Genomic DNA, 21,256 nt, shown 5'->3' on the forward strand with positions numbered 1-21,256 from the left:
AAGAAGACCTCAGTTCTTATAACAGACTTGGTTGGAATGAACTTACGCTGTTATAACAGTTTTTGTTTTTGAAACAACAATCCATGAATACCGAAAAGGCTAACTGTAATATTAACGTTTTATCAAGAGCAATTATGACACGGTGTCAAAATTAAAAGGAAATAATAGTAATAATAATTTTTTTTTTAAAAAAAAATGTTCATAATTTTTTTATAAATGCATTAAAAGGATGAAATAACTTTTTGGTATTTAAAATGAAGAAACCAAGACTAGAAGCATTGAGTGCGAGTCTTCAACTTCAGGATAAAAAGTCTTACTTTCCTCATTTCTGTCTTCCCCCCTCCAAATAAATAGTGCATTTTTATTATTGCCTCCATTTTTTTTACTGCATTTCATAAAAGGAGTATCTTTTAGAAGTTATTACGGTTATTTTATTTTTTTTATTTTTTGACCTTTATTCAATATCCTACAGTCAATTATTTACCCCTAACTTTTTTAAGCTAAAAGTACTGCATGATTTCAATGTGTGAGCTTACGTATTTTACATTCTAAGATCACTTTACAAGACTTTCAATAGATCATTCGAAATTTTCGTTAGAAAGATAGCCCTATTAAAATGAGAATCCTCAGACTTGTTGTGATGAAGTCTACAGGACGCCTAGTTGTTTGCAACCAACCACACTTCAACGTGAAACTGGGTTACATAAGCTGCAGGAGCTTAATAATTAATACAGTAAAAACTTACATGAAAATATTGGCCAGGAAAAGAAGATTGAAGTGGATGGTGAAGATGAGAATGTTAAAATGGTTTGATTTCAGTTTAGCGTTCCTTTCAGCAGCGAGGCTATATGAGACGTACACCTACTGATTAACGGTGGATGTGTGCGGTGACGAAGAAGAATAGAATAAGAAACGATTATATAGAAGGCACTGTTAAGGTAGGGAAGGTAAAAAAAAGTTTCAAGAATGAAGGCTGAGATGGCTTGGATATGTAGGATGACAATGTTGTGAAAAAGAATTGGAAAAATGAAAGTGACATTAAGAAAGAAGAGGAGAAGACCCAAGATGAGATGAAAGGACAAGATACGGAATGACTTGAGGGAGAGGAAATAGAAAATAAAAAACAATCGCGATAGGGAGAGTTGAGGAACAATATTAAAGGTGGTAACGCAGACGGAATATAACCATGGGAAAAAGCGGAGACAAAGCAAAAAAAGTATTGTCATCGGATTTATGTACAGTGAAACCTCCCTTAATGGACACCTCTCAATAACGGACACCTCTATAATACGGACAGATTTTTTTGTCCCGGCAAAAATATATGTTCCCTTATGGAACAAAACCCTCCCTTTTACGGACACTCTCAGATACGGACGCGGACAGTCCTTTCCTTCCCCCAGACGTTTTAATAACCTCTTCATAACGGACAGGAATTATTCTCGGTTCTGCAATATATTATTCCTCACAAGTGTATCTATCATGAGTCTAGACCTGGTGAACCATCAAACAGAACAGCTTCAAGCTGAACTCAAAATTCTTTCTTTCCTGCACGCAATAAACTGCTTTCTGGTGGAAATCCCAGAAAAACTTTAATAAGCAAAAACACTCATGCAGGGTAAGTCGTATGGCCAAGAATTCTACGAGAAAGATCTTCCTTTCCTTAAAAAATTTAATCTTTTTTTCCTCTGGACCTTGCATCTTTCCCGAGAATTTCATATATTTTTTCCGAGAAAATCATAGTTGGTGAGTTCCCCATTTTCAGTATTTAATAATAATATTGCATGCTCTTATTAAGCTATTTTTGCTTTTAGTATAGGAGGTATGTGAATTAATGGATTTTTTTACAGAGTGATAACATGTACTTAAGAAAATTACCATACATGCATTATCATTTGCAGTATACGAATATATTAACACATCCCCCAGCAGTAATATTACTTAACAGAAATGAATTTCTCCTTCATCCCTCTCAATAATTCAAATATGTACTAAATAGAGTATTTTGATATTGAATTTTACGTATTTACGCTCATACATAATGTATTTACTATATATTACTGCATACAATTACCGTTATGAGAAATTAAATTTCTGTAACCTCCCTGTAACGGACACCTCTCATTAACGGACAAAAATTCATGTCCCATTGATGTCCGTTATTGAGAGGTTTCACTGTATTTGTACAAAATTTGAGACCTGCAGTTAATATGGAAAAGTGTTAACTTTAAGTAGAAAGATTTTATTCTAACGAGCAGAAAATTAGTCTAATAAAAGCATCACAAAAATGTTATATGCAGCAAAGAACAACATTATGAGTCAAAATGGCATTTTAAACCTTTCCTTCGATACATTTAATGTTATACGAGTTGTCTACAAATCTTCTCACAGTCACTTACTTAGTTGACACTAAAATTGATGAAGAAAAGCCAAGAAACCGTACACGTTTTCGATGTATTCATTTGTATGGATCAGTGTTAACATGTAGAAAGTTTTTTTTTTTTTTTTTTTTTTTTCAGCCTACGCACTATACAACATGAGATCATTGTTGACGAGAAAATAGTTTCAGAGGCAGCTCTTTTATGGACCAACTCCACCCAAAAATCCACGCCCAAAAGGCAATGAACTCCTCCTGCTATAGTAAAGTGTTTTTATTTTATTTTGTTTCCATTTAGCGCCGAACAAAGAAGCAAACAAATAGAAAATAAAAGTGTCTTTTATTCAATCATTAATTAACATTTTATTTCTATCACCGTCCACCATGGCCAACTTGGCAGGCGGAGGTTAAATGTTATTTCGTTTGCGAAATAATAATAATAAAATGATGTGAATTGTATAAGCATATGCTTACTTTGGCCTACTATTCTTACTCAAAATCTAATAGGTTTGTAGCCCTTTTTAAATGTCTTGAAAATTGGATAGCGACTTGATATCTGCGAATGTTTTACATTCATAACTGAATTTTCACATACCCAACATACTCTGAATGAGATCCTGCACTCAGAGAATTCACGACAGGGTTCTGTATTACAGACTTTTAAAAAGAAGGTCACATTTTTATATTTCAAAACAGATTTATATAGTATTCTATTACAAATATCTTAATGCCATAGAGAGAAAATATAACTTATATGACTAAACGTTTACAACACCGACTACTTAAACTTATCTCCTTTGTACTTAGTGCTGGACATATTTCGTTGAAAATTCAACATTGCAATAGCAGAAAAGAAGATATTTCCTTACGTTTCTAAAAAATTCGCTCGGTAAATTTTTAGGACCCACAAAAAGGAATAACTCCGGGATGAAAGAGGACGTCAAGTCTGGTGACCCTAATTAGTGGACAAAAGTAAAACACAAATTAAAGATATGCTAGAATATGATTTTCGAAGCACTGCTAGTGTGCGTTAATATAGTTTTTCGTGACAAATGTCAGCTAAAACTGTGTTTCCATTGACTTTTTTTTTTCCTAGAGAAGGAATAGATCGTTAGGCATAGATATTGTACTAGAAAATGAAGTAGGCGACAATTATAAAGGGTTTGGTATTCTTCGGGATGAGTGTGAAAAAACTATATCCAAAATTAGGAATGCAAAGGCAACTGAAATCGAATTCATTAAGAATACGGGAGACAAGAGCAAGAAAGAACTGTTCCGACTCTGCAATGAAAATACATGAAAGAGAAGAGTGGTCAAAAGATTTGCTGAAGACAATTATAATACAGATGGCTAAGAAATCGAACCCAGAGAGATGTGAGGATTAGTCTCATATTTCATGCAACAAAAGTTTTGCTTCAAAAATAAAATAGCTGAGGAGGAACTGTTCGGATTCAGGAGATGTAATGGCACAAAAGATGCAATTGGACTATTAAAACTATTTTGTGAAAGATTTATAGAAAACGGGAAAGAAATGTAGGGGTTATATTGTATTTATTGATCTAGAAAAGGCTTTTGACTGTGTGAATTGAGAATTGTTGTTGGGAGTTCTAAGGAAAGTTGGGTTGGAATGGAAAGAGCGAAAACTCATAAGAAACTTATATATGAACTAACAAGGAAGTGTTAGAATAGAGGAGGCAATAACAAATGAGAGGGCAGTTGGAAAGCTAGTTTGACAGGGATGTTGTTTCTTGCCAACATTATTTAATACCTACCCAGAAGAGATAGTAAAAAAGAGCCTACATAATGAAAACGGCATTTCTGTAGAAGGTAGACTGATTAGGTGTATACGGTTTGCAGATAATATATCGCTTGTTACGGAATCTGAAAGAAAAGTTAATAAGATGTTAAAAAAACTTGACGAAGGACCGTGAGGAATATGGGATGAAAAATAAATGTTAAAAAAGACAAAAGCCCATAATGATTGGAACGAAGGGGTCGGTGTCAAATATAAGAGTTGGAGGGGAGAAGTTGAAACAGATGACTAGTTTTCGATACTTGGGTAGTATTATTAGTGATGATATGAAGTGAAATTAAAGCAAAGATAGGACTGGCAAAAGAAGTCTTTAGAAGAGAGAAAAGTATATTTTGTGCGACTTTGAATAATAGAGTTGAGAAAAGACTCATAAAATGTTTCGTGTAGAGTGTTGTACTGTATGGGGCAGAAACATGGATATTACACAAAAGTGAAGAAAAACGACTGGAAGTTTTCGAAATGTGTGTGTGAAGAAGAATGAAGAAAATTAGCTGGGTGGAGCGGAAAACGAATTGGAGGATATTAGAAATGGTGGGGGAGAAAATAACAGTTTTAGATATTATTGAGAAAAGGAAGAGAAACTGGTTGGGCTGGGACATTGGCTAAGAAGGAATTGTATCATGAGGGATGTGTTTCGTGTTCGAAAATTTAATATTTTAAAATCAATTTAATTTATGTAATATATTAATATTACTTACGAGACGATAAATAAGATCTTTTTGCCTCGTCTCTGAAATTGTGTTAAGTCTCGTCTCATATCCATTTTCAAAAAGCTTTTCTAGCCCCATCACGTTTCATACATATAGAAACAAAATTAACGACTGATTTTTACTTAATTTCATCCACTTATCAGAACCCTTTTGCGTCACGAGAGGTCCACGTCAGGTGTGATATAACAATATTATTAACCATGTTTATTATTAGAGTATATTGTGTAATGAGTTGTGTATCTTTAAGCGTTGATAAATGCTCTTCATTGCATTATTACAATAATTTTATCAATTAGTCGTTCGTATACCATGGATCATGTAACTAGAATATTGTTTGAGGTGTAAGGTTTGGGTGAACAGTTGTAGCTCACGGGACTCGTAAAATTTCGGGTCTCCTCTCGATTCTCGTATCAAAAAGGAACTACCAGTTTCTCCTCTCGTCTGAAATTTGAAAAATATATTTCTTATTTCGTGCCTAACATCATAGGCGGCGCCACAGTAGGTGCAGTGGGTGTAGCTGCAACCACATTAACTTCGATTTTCAGATTTCCTACACTAATCCTTTCTATTTTCTATATTTATTCTTTCATATGTTTTGGATACATTTGAGTAACTTCTTAAGTTTCTCATAAGTTACTTGCTATCATACAGTGTTTCTCTATTTTTTTAAAGTAAAACTTAAGGATTATTTTTGAGATCTTAAGGTCAATAGTGCAGAGCGTTCGGGCTACAATGTTAGGATGTGTTGTCCCATCCTAGCCTGCATCCACATTGCCAAAATCCTGGCACCGCCTATGCCCAACACTAATGTATTATTAAATTTAGATGTATTTTGCAAATTCATTTTAACACATCAAGGAATATTTAACTAGACTTGAAATAAGAGTAAGTAAAATCAAACCACTAAAAACGAAAGAAAAGTATACAATATGAGGTATGCAAATAATACAGTTATTATAGCCAGAACCAAAGAAGGAGTACAGGAGATGATTGACAAAATAGGTAGCACTGGGAAACTATATGGAATGGAAATCAACATCGAAAATTCGAAAGTCATGAGAATATCCTGTGGAAATGCGTTCTTACGGATCAGAGTAGAACAAAGAGAATTTGGAGAGATCGATAATTTCAAGTATCTAGGAAATATTTTGACAAGAGACGCTTACTGCACCAAAAAGATCAGATCCAGAATTGCCACAGCCAACGAAGCATTCAACAAGAAAAGACCACTCTTAACTAGCAGGCTCAATATGGGACTTAGGAAGAAGTTGGTCTTATGAAGATTACGAACGTTAGAGCAGAAATATTTAGAGAGCTTCAAAATGTGGTGTTGGAAGAAAATGGAGAAGATAAAATGGACAGAGAGAGCAACAAACGAAGATGTGTTAAAACGGATAGGAGAGAAGAGGACACGTCAAGGCAGCACCTGCGTCGGAAGACCAATTGGATTGGCCATATCTTGCGAAGAAATGATCTTCTTTATACCGCCATAGAAGGAAAGATGGAAGGAAAGCGAGGAATAATAATATTGAGAACATAAATGATCGATGACTTGAAAAAAAAAAAAAAAAAAAAGAATATATTGGGAGTTAAAAGATGAAGCTGAAGATGAGAAACGTGGAAGAAATTTCCCGGCATACATCAAAAATTGAGGAAAAAAACTCATTAGTCCGAAGACCTGCCGAAAGGCAGAATACTTAATAATAATAATAATAATAATAATAATAATAATAATAATAATAATAATAATAATAATAATAATAATAATAATAATAATAATAATAATAATAATAATAGAATACTTCGCTATTTAAATCAACAGACTAAAATATAAAGATGGCCCAAGTACTCACCACTCTTAATAAATAAACTGTTCGTTAGAAACTAATTATTTTTAGGTTTTCATTTCTCTTTCATCTATTCTAAGACTGCACAGTCATGTTTTGTGCTGTCTCTAGCCTTTTAAAAAGCATGCGTAACGAAACGCAGAAGCAAGCATTTTTTAGATGGTATTTAACTGAACTAATGGCTTAATTCATTGAGTGCTTCTCTTGATTCTACGACAAAATATGGCAACGTTGGATGACTACCTGAGTTTTTATACCTGGCACCCAAGAAGGTACACAAAATGAATGTAACTCCAGCCTTATTTCTTTCTTTTTATATACATCCACCGACTTCAGCACAGGATACCAGTGAAAAGAGAGAAAGAAAAAAGTGATGAGATTTTGTTGTTATACACACTTTTAAAGGGAGATAACATGTTAACCCTCACAGCACGTGGTCTACCCACAAAAATAATATTTTTTTCTTTGTTCTTTTTATTTCAAGTTACTTCTCAGGGAAAAAAAATATGTTGTGTTAAGCATCCTATTAACACATCACATCCGGCGAGACTTCATTATCATTTCTTTAAGTGTTTTTACTGTCTAGAATACTTTGTTTTTAAAAAAAGAGACTTTTTATTAAGTTAGTGTGAAAACCTGGATTTAAAACTGGCAACGTCATTTAAATACGTAAATTTCGTTTCTCACATATAGTTATGAAAGAGAATAATGGAATAAACAAAACAAAACAAGACCTTTCTACACGCATGTTTAAGTGTGCTGGGTACTTACCTAAGCCATGTTTTTCTTTTTTTTAAAAAAGCCCATTGACTTACATTGTATATGGGAAATTATGTTTCAGTTTTCTTCGAAATGAAACGGAATTTTAATGGCTTGATTTTACTAATTTTTTTCAAATATATTTTAATGTTCCTTACTTCGTAGAAATTGCGTTTTGTGGTATTACCTAGGTGGTTTAACTATTTAAAAAAATAATTTGAGTAATATTTAAGAATTTACTTTAATTAACATTTAATAATTTAATTTACGTAATAATTAAGAATTTAATTATAGTTAAGTAATATCTACGAATTTAATTTAATTTAAGTAATATTTAAGAATTTATTTTAAGAAATACTTAAGAATTTAATTTAAGTAATATTTAAGAATTTAATTTAATTTTAGTAATATTTAAGAAACTAATTTTAATTCAGTAATATTTAAGAATTTAATTTAATTTAAGTAATATTTAAGAATTTAACTTAATTTAAGTAATATGTAAGAATTTAATTTAAATCAAGTAATAATTAAGAATTTATATTTGGATTAAGTAATATTCAAGAATTTAAGTAATATTTAAGAATTAAATTTAAGTCATATTAAATTGTATTTATAATACAAAAATATTTCAGACTGTTAGTAACGCTTATAAGCAAAACTTCAAAACGTATAATAGCTACGTGTTTCAGAAACATCTATGAAGAAATATTATATATACTTCTATTTAAAATATTTCTGGGTATTACCAGTTCTATGGGCTTAAAAACCCGTCGCGTATCAGGGGTGACGTCTGTCGGCGAGCATATTATCTGGACAAGGGGGGTGAAGTAAGAAAGAAGTGGCCTGGGCCCATTATGTAAGGTATCATCCCAGCATTTGACTGGTAAGAATGAGGAAAATCTACAAAATCTCACTCAGGATGGCTTGCCTGAAAAATCTGTTATATCTTTTTAGGCGCACACTCAGAAATTTTTGTTCGGAGGGGTCAGAAATTTTGTGTGTAGAGAGGGACTCCAATAACACAAGACTTTAGGTCTACGTCTATGTGGTATCGAACCAGTGTTGTTCTACACGCGAAAACACAAGTAATTGTTAGATACTGTCACCTATACTATCAGAAAAACCTATAAAATATTATATATATATATATATATATATATATATATATATATATATATATATATATATATATATATATATATATATATATATATATATATATATATATATATATACACGAAATGTAGAGATGAATTGAAAGATTCTTATCTTATGGTATGCCACTAATTTCGCTACTCAATATGTAAAGTTATGAAGTTTTTGGAGGATGAGTCCGGACTCGGTGGACCCACAGCGTGTTGAGTGTGCCCCTGTACCTTTTCGACCAAGCACCTCTCCCAGGAATCGCATCCAGGAACACTGGCACTTCAGATATTCTTAATCCTTATTGTAAAGGCAAGACACATCAATCCTTATTGTAGAGGCAAGACACATCAATTCTTATTGTAGAGGCAAGACACATCAATTCTTATTGTAAAGGCAAGACGCATCAATTCTTATTGTAAAGGTAAGATGCATTAATCCTTATTGTAGAGGCAAGACGCATCAATCCTTATTGTAAAGGCAAGACGCATCAATCCTTATTGTAAAGGAAAGACGCATCAATCCTTATTGTAAAGGCAAGACGCATTAATCCTTATTGTAGAGGCAAGACGCATCAATCCTTATTGTAAAGGCAAGACGCATCAATCCTTATTGTAAAGGCAAGACGTACAAATCATTATTGTACAGGCATGACGCATCAATCCTTATTGTAAAGGCAAGACGCATCAATTCTTATTGTAGAGGCAAGACGCATCAATTCTTATTGTAGAGGAAAGACGCATCAATCCTTATTGTAAAGGCAAGACGCATCAATCCTTATTGTAAAGGCAAGACGTACAAATCATTATTGTACAGGCATGACGCATCAATCCTTATTGTAAAGGTAAGACGCACCAATCCTTATTGTAAAGCCAAGATGCATCAATCCTTATTGTAAAGGCAAGACGTACAAATCATTATTGTACAGGCATGACGCATCAATCCTTATTGTAAAGGCAAGACGCATCACTCTGTCGGTCGCACTAGGTTCTATAATTTACAATCACATGTGTCGTTAGCTCCTTTGTCTTCTATCTGAGGCCAAAAGATGTCGCTAAAATGTACGCGACCTGTAGACGAGACGAAGGTTTGGGGCGAACACTCAAATTATATATAATTTAAATTAATTTTGAAACAGCATGGATATTTTTAACTAGAACTGCAGAGGAAATAAGTATAAAATCATAAGAAATCAAAGTGTTCTAAAAAAAATTAAGATGCCGTAACCATTAAAACGCAACTAAAAGGAATGACTCAGCGGTAGAGTACTTATCTCTGGCGCTAGGAGACTTTGCTTCAATCCCAGGCCAAGTAAGTTCGTGGCGGACGACATCGTGTTCGTGGGTATTGTCGGGTTTTCTCTTTTCATTCAACATTCTCGTTTGGCCCAATTCTTTTATTAACATTCGTTAGTCTAAACGGCATAACTGTCGGACGTAACACTAGAAAATTCATTTTATTTCATTTGCAACTATTAAATGAGTGCCTTGGTTCAGCGCCAGAGGCATTTCTATTCACAAGAAGATCTTAGATGGACAATTTGGTTTCTTCTAACTTTTTATATTACTTCATCAAATATTACATTCTCGATTGTTTACATTTTTCAGTTGAAACAGCGATTCAAGTCAGATTCTTTAGAATTCACTTGTGCGAAATTATTAGCAAATTTTACTTGGTAGTAGGAGAAGGTTCTTAAAACGAGAGTTTAAAGATTTACTACAGCGTTTCTCAACCTTTTTCAAATTGCAGCACTCTATAGGTGTAACTTGAATTCTCGCGGCACACTCATATATAAAGGTAACTAAGAAAGTTCTGTCACTTTTCAACCACTACCTTCGAATATCGAGACGTCACCTAAGAGGTACCTGGAACATAAAAGAAGTTCCCCATCACCATCGACGATCTTCTGCCAACGTCCTGGAAGGCCATGGATCCCATCGCAGTAGACCTTGATGGGCCGTGAAGCGAAGAAGGTATCACGTGTATTTTGCACCTCTACTAGGAATTTGAACTGGTGCCATCTAAGGTGATTGTCCAAGGAATGGAACAGGTGATAATCGGGCGGTGCAATGTCCGAGGAAAATGGCGGATGTAATAATGTTTTCCATCCAAGGCGCAGAATAATGTCCCGGGTCATCCTAGCTACTTGGGACTTAGCGTTGTCCTGTAACAGGAGGACCCCTTTGCAATTCAGAAGTGCTGACTCCAGAGTTCTGAGTTTTTCTTGAACATGGCTCAACTGCTGACAGTAAACAGTTGCATTGATGCTCTGACCAGCTGGTAGCAGTTCCCGATGCACGATGGCGCGAGCAGTCCACAAACACACAGGAGGACCTTCTGGTGTAGTGCTTGTTTCGGTTGTTTTGGAACCAGTTCATGGGGTGCTAACCAATTATGACGGCGCCGCGGAGCTTCATGCAGACCCGCTCCTCATCTCATGTCGACACCCTGTCCAGAAATGGTTCCTTCCTCAGACGAGACAGCAAAGAAACACAAGTGTCTGCTCGCATTGCCTTTTGGTCCAGAGTCGAATCACGTGTGACCCATCGACCCAACCTGTAGTGCTTCCCAAATTGATGGAGGTGCTGCCGAGTGTTTTCTCCACTCACACTGAATTGTAGTCTCAGTTCCTCACATGTCTGGCCACTGTTCGCCTCAATTGCTGCCTGAAGATCTTCATTTGTACATGTGTTGATCTTCCGGCACGTGGTGCGTCTTCGAGTGTTTCATCACAGTCCTTAAACTTGTTAAACCATCGCTGCACACGACACCCTCAACAAAGGCCTGGCATATCTTCCGCCCCGCTACAGCGGCGATTGACTCCAGTTTGAACTCGTAACGCTTACACGCTCTTATGACGCTCTGTGGAGGTCCCATGTTCACTCTGTTCTTACGCAAGTTCATAGTGTAACTGAAGTGCCACAACCAGGTAGTATGTTGGATATACCCACACCAACAACTCACCTTCGCCTTATTTCCATTCGCATTCAAATCACGGTGTAAGGGCCAACTGAACACTGACCTCCACAAAAAGCGACAGAACTTTCTTGGTTAGTTTATAGGTATTATTATTATTTGTAAATACAAAATACCGTGGAATTTTTTTCTATGATTACTGATCTCACAGAGAAGGAAGCTCGTTCTCTGGTTTTGCCCGTGGTAAATCATTATGCTTATTTTCCGTTCTAATTTAAAAATAGAAAACAATTGGAATAAGATATAGGACTCAGGTTTTTAAAAATACACTTTCCTTTTGGAAAACTATATCCAACCTTTTACTAAGGAAGATCACTAAATAACGAACAAATAAATCTCTTTTACTTTTAAAACACAAATGTAGGTAATTTGTATATATGTTTGATTTTTCAAAAGGATTGAATGATATTTTAAAATTTCAAGTTACGAAATAGTCTTCAACAATAAAGAAGCAATAATGGTCATAACAATGATAACAAATACTTTTTTTAACATTAAAAATGTACAGAAAAGTAACACAGAATGAAACTTAAAATTGTAGATTCATAGTGAAGGTTCATAGTAATGTGAAATACGAATATACATTTTTCCCTATGCCTTGTAATTTGATTGTTAAAGAATTAATAATTTTGTTTTTGTTACAGAATTAATAATTTTGTTTTGATTTCCTCGCGGCACACTGGTTGGGAAACGCTGATTTACTATGTCGTTGAAGAACGGCAATCGAGAAACTTACTTCTAATCTCTATCGTCATGCCTGTCAGTTAGTTCAACATTCTACCATAAGATGACAGTTTACAGCAATATGCTTGCGCCATCTTGCGCCTGAATCACGAACTTCATGCGTAACATTTACTAAACTAACCAAAGAAGAAGAAGAGAAGATTATATAGAGGGAGAAAGAGCAAAACGAGTACACAGTAATTTTATCACACTAGTATCTTCCGAAGATCCGCTATAATAATTTACAAAAATACTTTTATTCCTTCTTTTCTTCATAGAATTTGACATTACTTCAGACTAAATGCTGACTTCTGATGTAGCCGGTTAAAGACCATTCGCTGAGTTCAATGTGTGGTTTACACTAGTCAAGAACCGTAACGTACAAGTGATACACATCCAGTTATCATGCCACACTTACCGCTAGCGTATCGTCTAATTTCCGTTGCCACTGATCGGAGCGGTCAATGAGGGCATTCCATTTCTCGGATAACTTGTTGACTTCCCGTCGAATGCTCCGAGTCAACTCGCGAGCTTGCTCTTCGGCAGTTCGGTAACCTCGGGAATCGCCATCCAACTCACGGCCAGCTGAAAGAGGAGAAAAGGGGAAAGATAATTTTTATACGACAATCATTTATTCAATTAGTTCATTTTCATTCCAACAGCAGTGCATATGTATTAAAGTTATCACAATATGAGTATGAGCTCCCATACGGCTATGTGCTAAGTTTTCGCACCTTTAGCGTATTAGACCCAGGTTCGATTTCTTGTTGGGGTTCATGTGATTCGAATTCCACACTAAGATGTGCAGATTCACATCCCAACGTTAAACTCAAACTAATTTTTGGATAATACTCAATTCGATTAAATTACTCGAGTCTCAATTTCGCCTTATATATATACTCCTACGTGATGTCTTAAGACTGCCAGAAAGGCGTTAAAGGGTGCAGAAATTTCTCTAGAATTCTTGGGGCCGCATGGCCATTTCCCCAGAAAGTTGAAGAATCACGAGGGTCATGAACTACGTACCTTCCTTGGTGTTAACGCTAATGTTATTTTATTAGTCAGTGGTAAAGCATGCTCCTTACAGAGACTGGAGTTCAAATTCCTGCCAGTTTAACTTTGACGTTATTGTTACACAGTAGTAAAGCGTGGTCCTGACAGTCTAGAGTTCAATTAAACGCCAGTTCAACGTTCAGGATTTTCTATATTTTCCAACTTTAGTTTGTAATTGGACCATAGTTCCTTCAAACTGAATAAATAAGACGTAATTGTTTAAAAGCTAGAAGGAACTTATTCCTAAGTAAAGATACAAGAACGCACATATGCTAACCATTTCATTATTATTATTATTATTATTATTATTTTTTTTTTATATATATATTTCAGTCGGTTGGCATAGTCAAGCAATCTAAGGCATTAGGATGAAGATCTCAAGATTTATATGTGCGGGTTCGAATCCCTCTCCAGGCATACGTATTGTTTTTCACCATTCGTTCCTTACTGTCTTCTTAAGCCTAAAAGGCACAACCGTGGGAAGTTGTAAAACTCAAAAATAAATTAATTTCTTTTTTATTTCAGCCACTGCATTCTGAAGGAAATAATTCTTCAAGGACTATAGTGTACCTATAAATAATTTGGATAGGAAGACTATATACAAACATACTACATGATCTATGATATTCTTATTTCTTGTGTAAATATTGAAGAAAACAGGTTTACGGCAACCATAAACTCACGTAAGCTATTTGGTAAAGTAAAATTCTGGACGAATAATTGCAATGGTTCACAATAGCATGCGAAAGATAACGTAAAAAAAATGTGTAATAAAGAACAGGGCTGCATTAAAATACATAGCAATGCAATTAATGGCCGAGATACGATGTAATTTAGATGATCTGTCTCTTCATGTGGTACAATATTTTGTATCGAAATGATTTGCTCCAATACGAAAATTCATGTTCTTTTCCCTGTGTTTTTTAGTATTATTTTTATGGAGTACAATTACAAACCTCAGAAATTTATTTTGCACATTACAACCAATAAAATGGGAGAGAAATAAGCGGGCGAGGAGAGAAAATATGTACTATTCCATAATAACATAATACAAAAAAAAAAAAAAAAAACAACTAAATAAAAGTGAGTTACATTGTAATATTATGATGTTATTTAAAAATCTTGTACTGTAAAAAAAAAGTATATATATGAGCATTGGTTACGGAAATCTCAATAAAAAGGATCTTTTTTTAACCAAAACGAACGACTCTGAGGGAAGTTCGGAGTGCATGTGGGAAGCAAGGGGTTACGATTACTGTCGTAATAAAAGCGAACAGATTACGCCACCTGCAAGGATAGGACATTGCAAGTAATCGAGTACTGACACAAACACTCATACACAGAGACAGAGAGAGAGAGAGAGAGAGAGAGAGAGAGAGAGAGAAAGAGAGTGAAAGAGAACAAAAATACACAGGGAGAAAGCGCGCGCGTTACTCGTAAAATGTCATAAATGTAGAAACAAGCCCGTTCCGCATTATTGCACACAATGCGAGGCGGAGATTTTTCGTGAACACACAGCAGAGCGCGCCACCGTCTCTCTATAGTATTTGCTTGCCTCTACGTATATGCATCTATCTTAATGGCATTTTGAGAATTAGATTAATAAAAAAAAATCGGGACCTTAGTAGATCCTACTGCTATACACAAATACACTCACAAAATAATAATAATAATCATAATAAAAACATAAAAATCCGTAAGCAAAGGAACATCTAACTCAAAATTTTATTACCTTATTTCTTACTTCTCATCTATTCCAGCGCCCCGTTCCACAAAATAAATAGGAGGGGGGGGAAGGACTACGCATATCTGAATGTTTCACATACTTTATTTTTTTATAGAACTTATTTGTTATTTCAAAACGGAAAATGCAATGGAAAGAAAAACACAAGCTCAAGTCTATATCTCTATTTTCTTATCCTTCCATACCCCCCCCCCCTCACAACCCTTACGCAGAAAAACCGCCAAGAAAGTAGGCTATGTAAGAATCGTTATCACTCTTCTCCCTCTCTCTACCGAAAGAAAAAAAGAAACAAAAATAATAACATTCTTATTCGAAACTGGTCGCCTGGTTTCGCTGCTGGAGATAGATATAGAGAATAAGGTGGAGAAGGAATTTGTGTCAGTTTTTGTTGTTCTTGTTCTTTTCAACGAAATAACGAATATTCTTGAGATGAAAGAAAGGAAGCAAGGAAAATAACAAAGGCGCGACCCAGATTTTGAAATTTTACCTTAGTTTTCATTATTTTAAATATTAGTATGCGTGCACGATGTTTCCGAACGTAATTTTCGTTTTATTGCGATTTTTTAGTACGGTTTAGGGAGTTCATATATAACATACTCAAGTAGATAAATAAAGGGGGGAAAACACTACTGAAAAAATCTTTGAATTATTTTAAGATATTTTACTATGAAAATTCAACAAAAATATTTTACCTTTATCATTAGTGATTCTTTCTTGCAAAGGAGCTTCTTCGTTGGTAAGCGGTTAGCGTACGCGCCTTTAACGTGGGGGACCCGGGTTTGATTCCCGGCGGGAGCTCATGGGGTTCGAATTCCACGTTAATCAGTAGATCCACGTCTCATATAGCCTCGCTGATGAACGGGGCGTTAAACCCCAAATCAACTCAACTCTTTCTTGCAATGCTGTTTATTATGCCTTGCGTTTGTATTTTGTTTTCTTGGTGAGATTCAAACTCTGAAACATCAATTTCACGTGGGGGGCGCCGTGGCTCAGTGGTAGAGCGTTTACCTCTGGTGCTTGGGGCCCATGGTTTGATTCCCGGTCAAGTAAGTTTGTAGTGGAGAATGTGTTCGTGAGCTTTCTCGGGTACTCCCGCATTCTCATTCCATTAATTCTTCCATCGTCATTTACTTGCCTTAATCATTGTCTCCCTTAGCCTAAAGGAAGATAATTGTGGAACGTTAAACTGAAATATTTCATTGCATTTCATTATGTTACATTTCACGTAATAGCATACAAACTACAGTTCTAAAATTGTGTACTGATGCGTAAATCCATTGAAAATACAACGTTTTCACAGTATTTTTCGTTCTAGCTTGTCAGTAGCTTTGTATTGTATTCTCTACTAACTGTATATCCTATTTCGTTATGCAACCAAGAACGCTCTGGAGTTGGTATGCACAGTATAACACTCAGGAAATCTTTGTGACAGCTTTCTTTTGCATTGTGAAACTACGTTGAGTTGAGTTGATTTTAGTTTAGCGTCCCTTCCAGCAGCGAGGCTATATGAGACATAGACCTACTGATTAATATGGAATCCGAATCATATGAGCTCCCGCCAGGAATTGAACCCGAGTCACCCACGCCAAAGGCGCGTACGCTAACCACTTAGCCACGAAGGAGCTCGAAAGTGTAAGAAATTTTGATCTAAATTATACTTTCTAGTATTCATACGTCTTAAGAGTGATAATCCAGTCCTAACTTAAAACAACGTATTCTAAGAAAACACTTTTGGATCATTTCAAGTTTGTTCACGAGAATATTTGTGAGTAGCTGTTCCAAATCATCGATTCATATTCTAGTTTTGATCTTACCAGTAATTTATATAAGATAACATAAGTATATGATTAAACAGGTAACCAATTATTTTTCTTGCTTCGTTACATATATGGTCACTAAAGCATAATGACCTGTCAATTTATTATTATTATTATTATTATTATTATTATTATTATTATTATTATTATTATTATTATTATTATTATTATTATTATAAAAGATATTTTTTCGCAAAAAAGAAACTTGCTAGTAGTTACTACAAAACACTCTTATATAGATATGCCTCTATAAATGCAAAATAAATAATAACATTTGGAATATTAGTGTGAAAGGAACAATAGCTTCTCAAGGAAGAAAAAAAAATTGAAAAGGCACTTGATAGACAGTTATTAGAAAATTCCAGATCTCTCTTCTTTCCAGTACATTGAAAGATTACATAAGACACACATTCCATCTGTTTAGTTCAAGATTACATACGTAGGTTGCCTTTCTCAGCCGACAGAAGGAAAAAAAAAAAAAACCTGACAGACAAAAAGAAGAACACGTATCCATCCATCCAATTGAAGATCGCTGGCCAGCTGAAGGTAACGACAAGATAAGGTATCACTGTGAAGACACGACGATCGATTTCTCTTTTTCTTTCTCTCCTACCCTCCCTTTAATAGTGCATTCTCTGTTGTAGGAAACGGTGAACTTAAGAAGAAATGTTTGAGAAGACAGCTCACAGTTTATTTGAATTGATTTTTTCCTTTTTCTCCTCTGTGTGTTTTCGACTGTGTCAAGAACCAATTTGCAGAGTTTTTCTGTGCTTGAACGTAACGGACTTCTTACGAAAGTTCAGTTCTCTGAGCTCGAATGTTCTCTGAAATGTTTTTTTTTTCTTCTTCTTCTTACATTGACTGCTCTATACCGGATGACGTGTCTAGAATTGCCTCATTCATTTGAATCATTAACATTTATAGTAAAGTCTAATGATTTCCACGCATTTTCGTCAAAGAAGTTCATATATGCGAGCGAAACTCTTGGATTCGATTTCAATAACTGAACAAGAGTCCTTGATAACGTGAGCCCTCTAAGTGGATAGCAAGCCAGACCCCGAGTCAGACAGAGTACAAACAATACTGACATCAGTAAGCCTGAGCCCTTAGCGAGCAAGAGGTCAATACGGTTAGCGACCACGAGCCTCATTGAAATTATTAAGCGCGAGCCCAAAAGATTGAGAGCCCTACTGAGGACACTCAGTCTGAATCCTTAGAGAACGCGAGCTAAATGAGATTAGTGACTTACTGAGAATCACGAACTCAAGATAAAATGAGTACAAGCCATATTGAGAATAATAAGCCTGGGCCCGATCGAGCCAAAACTTGCAAAATGGCAATCTCTGGTCCATATGCCTCATTACATAATGACAAGTCATTTGCCGCAAATAAAGAAATTTCCATTAATTATAATTCTCGGCTACTCCCTTCGTTTAACTACAGTAAGTAACTCTATGGCCTATCAAACCCGAAGATTGAATACCGCATTGACGAAAGCTTGCTTCTGTCCAAAGCCAACGGGATCCAGTTTCTACTTTCTACTTCTGCGAAGATTCATCTTAATATTTATTGTCCTCCCATATGCGCCAAGGTCTTGCTAACGGTCCTTCTCCGAACTGAGTTTCCAGTTAAAATTTTGAAAGGATTATTACTATCCTCCAATCTGGCTACATGACTGGCACATCTGAGCCTCCTAGACTTAATGGCCTAATCCTTTCGTTTAGACGTAATAATTAATCTCTTTATTTTCTATTACATGCAATATTTTTCCTATCCCTTATTCCCCTTTCACCACACCATAACAATACAATTTCTTGTTGAATTTCTTCTACAGCTAACAAGTAGCTTCTCCACATCGGAAAATAAAATAAAATCTTTCCGTTTAACGTCCCACGATTATACCTTTTAGGCTAAGAGAAACAGATGATTAATGATGGTGAAAGAATTGGTGGAATGATATTGTGGGAGGAAACGAGAGTACCTCGAGAAAACCCACGGACACAGTGTTGTCCGCCACAAACTTATTTGGCCGAGAACCGAACAAGAGATACCGTGCATGATGGGAAACCGTTATACCAATGAGCCACCATATGTTTTTCTCCACATCAAAGTGTTACTGACAGACCACTGGCGATGACGGCGAACCGAGAAGCTTCTATACGATCAACTACCAAATTCGACTTGAGTTAGGCACTAGAAGACGTTCGCTTTAATATCAACTATCAACATTATTTTTATTACCTTCCCTTCTTCCTTCCGTCATACTTTATATCACTTCCTTAAAGTAGTTTCTTCTCAAACTAAGTCCATACCAATTTTAATTCCAGTGTTCCAATATTGTTCTTTTCTTTTCTACTATTCTTAATACCACGTTACTGGTTTGTCGGTCCACCAAGCTAATTCTGTTCATTTTTCACAATATCCACGTTTCAAAAGACACTCTACCGCCATCTTTTGTCATTTTTCGTAATCTTTATTACAGTAATCTTCTCCATACAGTCAAATAAAATTGTCCTCACACTGGATCTATTGTTTCCAATTTTAATGAACGAATACGTTAGGGAAAGAACGTATTTTTACACCTTTGTGTGAAAAGGAGGAAAGAACACTAAAACAATCTTAAAACACAGACGACCTGGCAACACTGTAACATGGATTAATTCCAGTTATCTCGGACGGGTGAGAGAGGAAAAGTTCAGTTGAGTAGTTTGTGGTTGAAATCGATCTCGGGGCCTTGAGTCGACACAGGTGTCACTGCTGCTCCTGTACTAAAACGTGCAAAATTATCCTCTAGTGTCTGGAATTCCACTGTCGACCTTGACTCGATCATCATAAATAAATTTCCAAGCTTGAAATTTCGATTGGGCTTTCCGGAGGAGGCGAGGGGGCTGGAGGAGTAACGAATTATTAATGATACAATACCAAGCGCGAACTCACAAAACTCCGTTATAAAGGGTTGTTTCCATGGCCAGCGACCCACCATAACAACGTCTCTCTAAAAACTCAGTTCCGGACAATAAGCGCAAATACAAATTAGAATATATTTCAGATGAAATGAAACTAGGACTTCTAAGGGGGGGGGGAAGTAGAAAACTTGCAAAAACAAAATAGTACAAAACAAATTTTCATATATTACAATGAAAGTCATATTTCGAAAAGTGTGAGAGAAGAAAAAACAAAATGTAATTTGTCCGTCGACCCAAATAAACAAACTAAATATTCCCTATTGTTAAAGTGTAATGCGAAAAAAGTGTGTAAATCGTAGTAACATACACCAAATTTACAAAGAAAAAAGTAATAAGATTATGTACGCCAATTAGCTGAATTATGGGAAGTAAATACAATATGATACGCGAAATATATACATACATATTTATACATAAGACAAATTAATATTTTGCGGTGAATTTTATTTCCAGAATTATTGCTTTTGTGGTGCAAAGCTGCACTAACAAAAGTAGCAGTGTTATCTGTGGGCACTAATTATGAAATTTATGAATGTAATTAGAAGCTAAGATTACAAATAAAAATAATAACTTTTAATCAGTGTGTGCATTTTCTTTGGTCCAATACACCGAATTTGTTTTCATTTCTTTTACTGGGGGACGCGGTAGCTCAGTGGTAGAGTGCTTACATCTAATGCGTGAGGTCCTTGGTTCGATCCCTACCAAGTAAGTTCGTGGTGGACAACATCATGTCCGTGAATTTTCTCGGCGTATTCTCGTTTCCTCCCACTATCTCATTCCACTAATTCTTCCATAATCATTCACTTGACATTGCTAAGTGGTAGAGCGTTGGTTTCGCATTCGGAAGGTCGTGGGTTCGGTTCCCGCTGCCGACCATCCTGACTGGGGTTTTCCAGGGTTTCCCTGAGTCCTACCAGGTAAATGCTGGGATGGTACCTACTAAACAGGCCCTGGCCGATACCTTCCCAAATCCTTTCCATTGTCGTTGTTGTTAGATATCCAGTATAAAATGGCCTCTGAGCTGTATCTGGTGATTGTTAAATAAATATATATATATATATAAATTTATTCATCGTCTCTCTTAGCCTAAAGGGTATAATTGTAGGACGGAGAGCGGAAGTTCATTAGCTATATACTGTTTCTGCAATTCTAACTTTACATATGTGAATGTATCCCTCTCTGTCCCCATATTTGAATCTCTCTCCGTCCCCCCCCCTTTGTGTGTGTGTGTATGTTGCCCGTCAAAAGCACATAATCTGGGATCAAACTCCTGACTCTTGGTATCGGATGTAAGCACTCTACCAACAGACTGAAGTTACTCCCTATATTAG

At 35.6% G+C, this 21,256-nt stretch overlaps 1 protein-coding gene across 8 annotated transcripts in view; it reads right to left on the reverse strand.

The window, feature by feature from the left end:
- The window catches only part of Dys (Dystrophin), a 1,830,839-nt gene that overhangs the window by 92,245 nt on the left and 1,717,338 nt on the right, over positions 1–21,256 (reverse strand). For all 8 annotated transcript variants that reach the window (XM_081729421.1, XM_081729456.1, XM_081729463.1 and 5 more), the window contains one exon: positions 12,764–12,930. In XM_081729421.1, the coding sequence (XP_081585547.1) occupies positions 12,764–12,930 (167 nt within the window). The remainder of the gene's footprint in view (positions 1–12,763; positions 12,931–21,256) is intronic.

This window comes from Thermobia domestica, chromosome 1 (genome assembly GCF_964235325.1).
Source record: "Thermobia domestica chromosome 1, izTheDome1.hap1.1, whole genome shotgun sequence".
Classification (NCBI taxonomy): Eukaryota; Metazoa; Arthropoda; class Insecta; order Zygentoma; family Lepismatidae; genus Thermobia; species Thermobia domestica.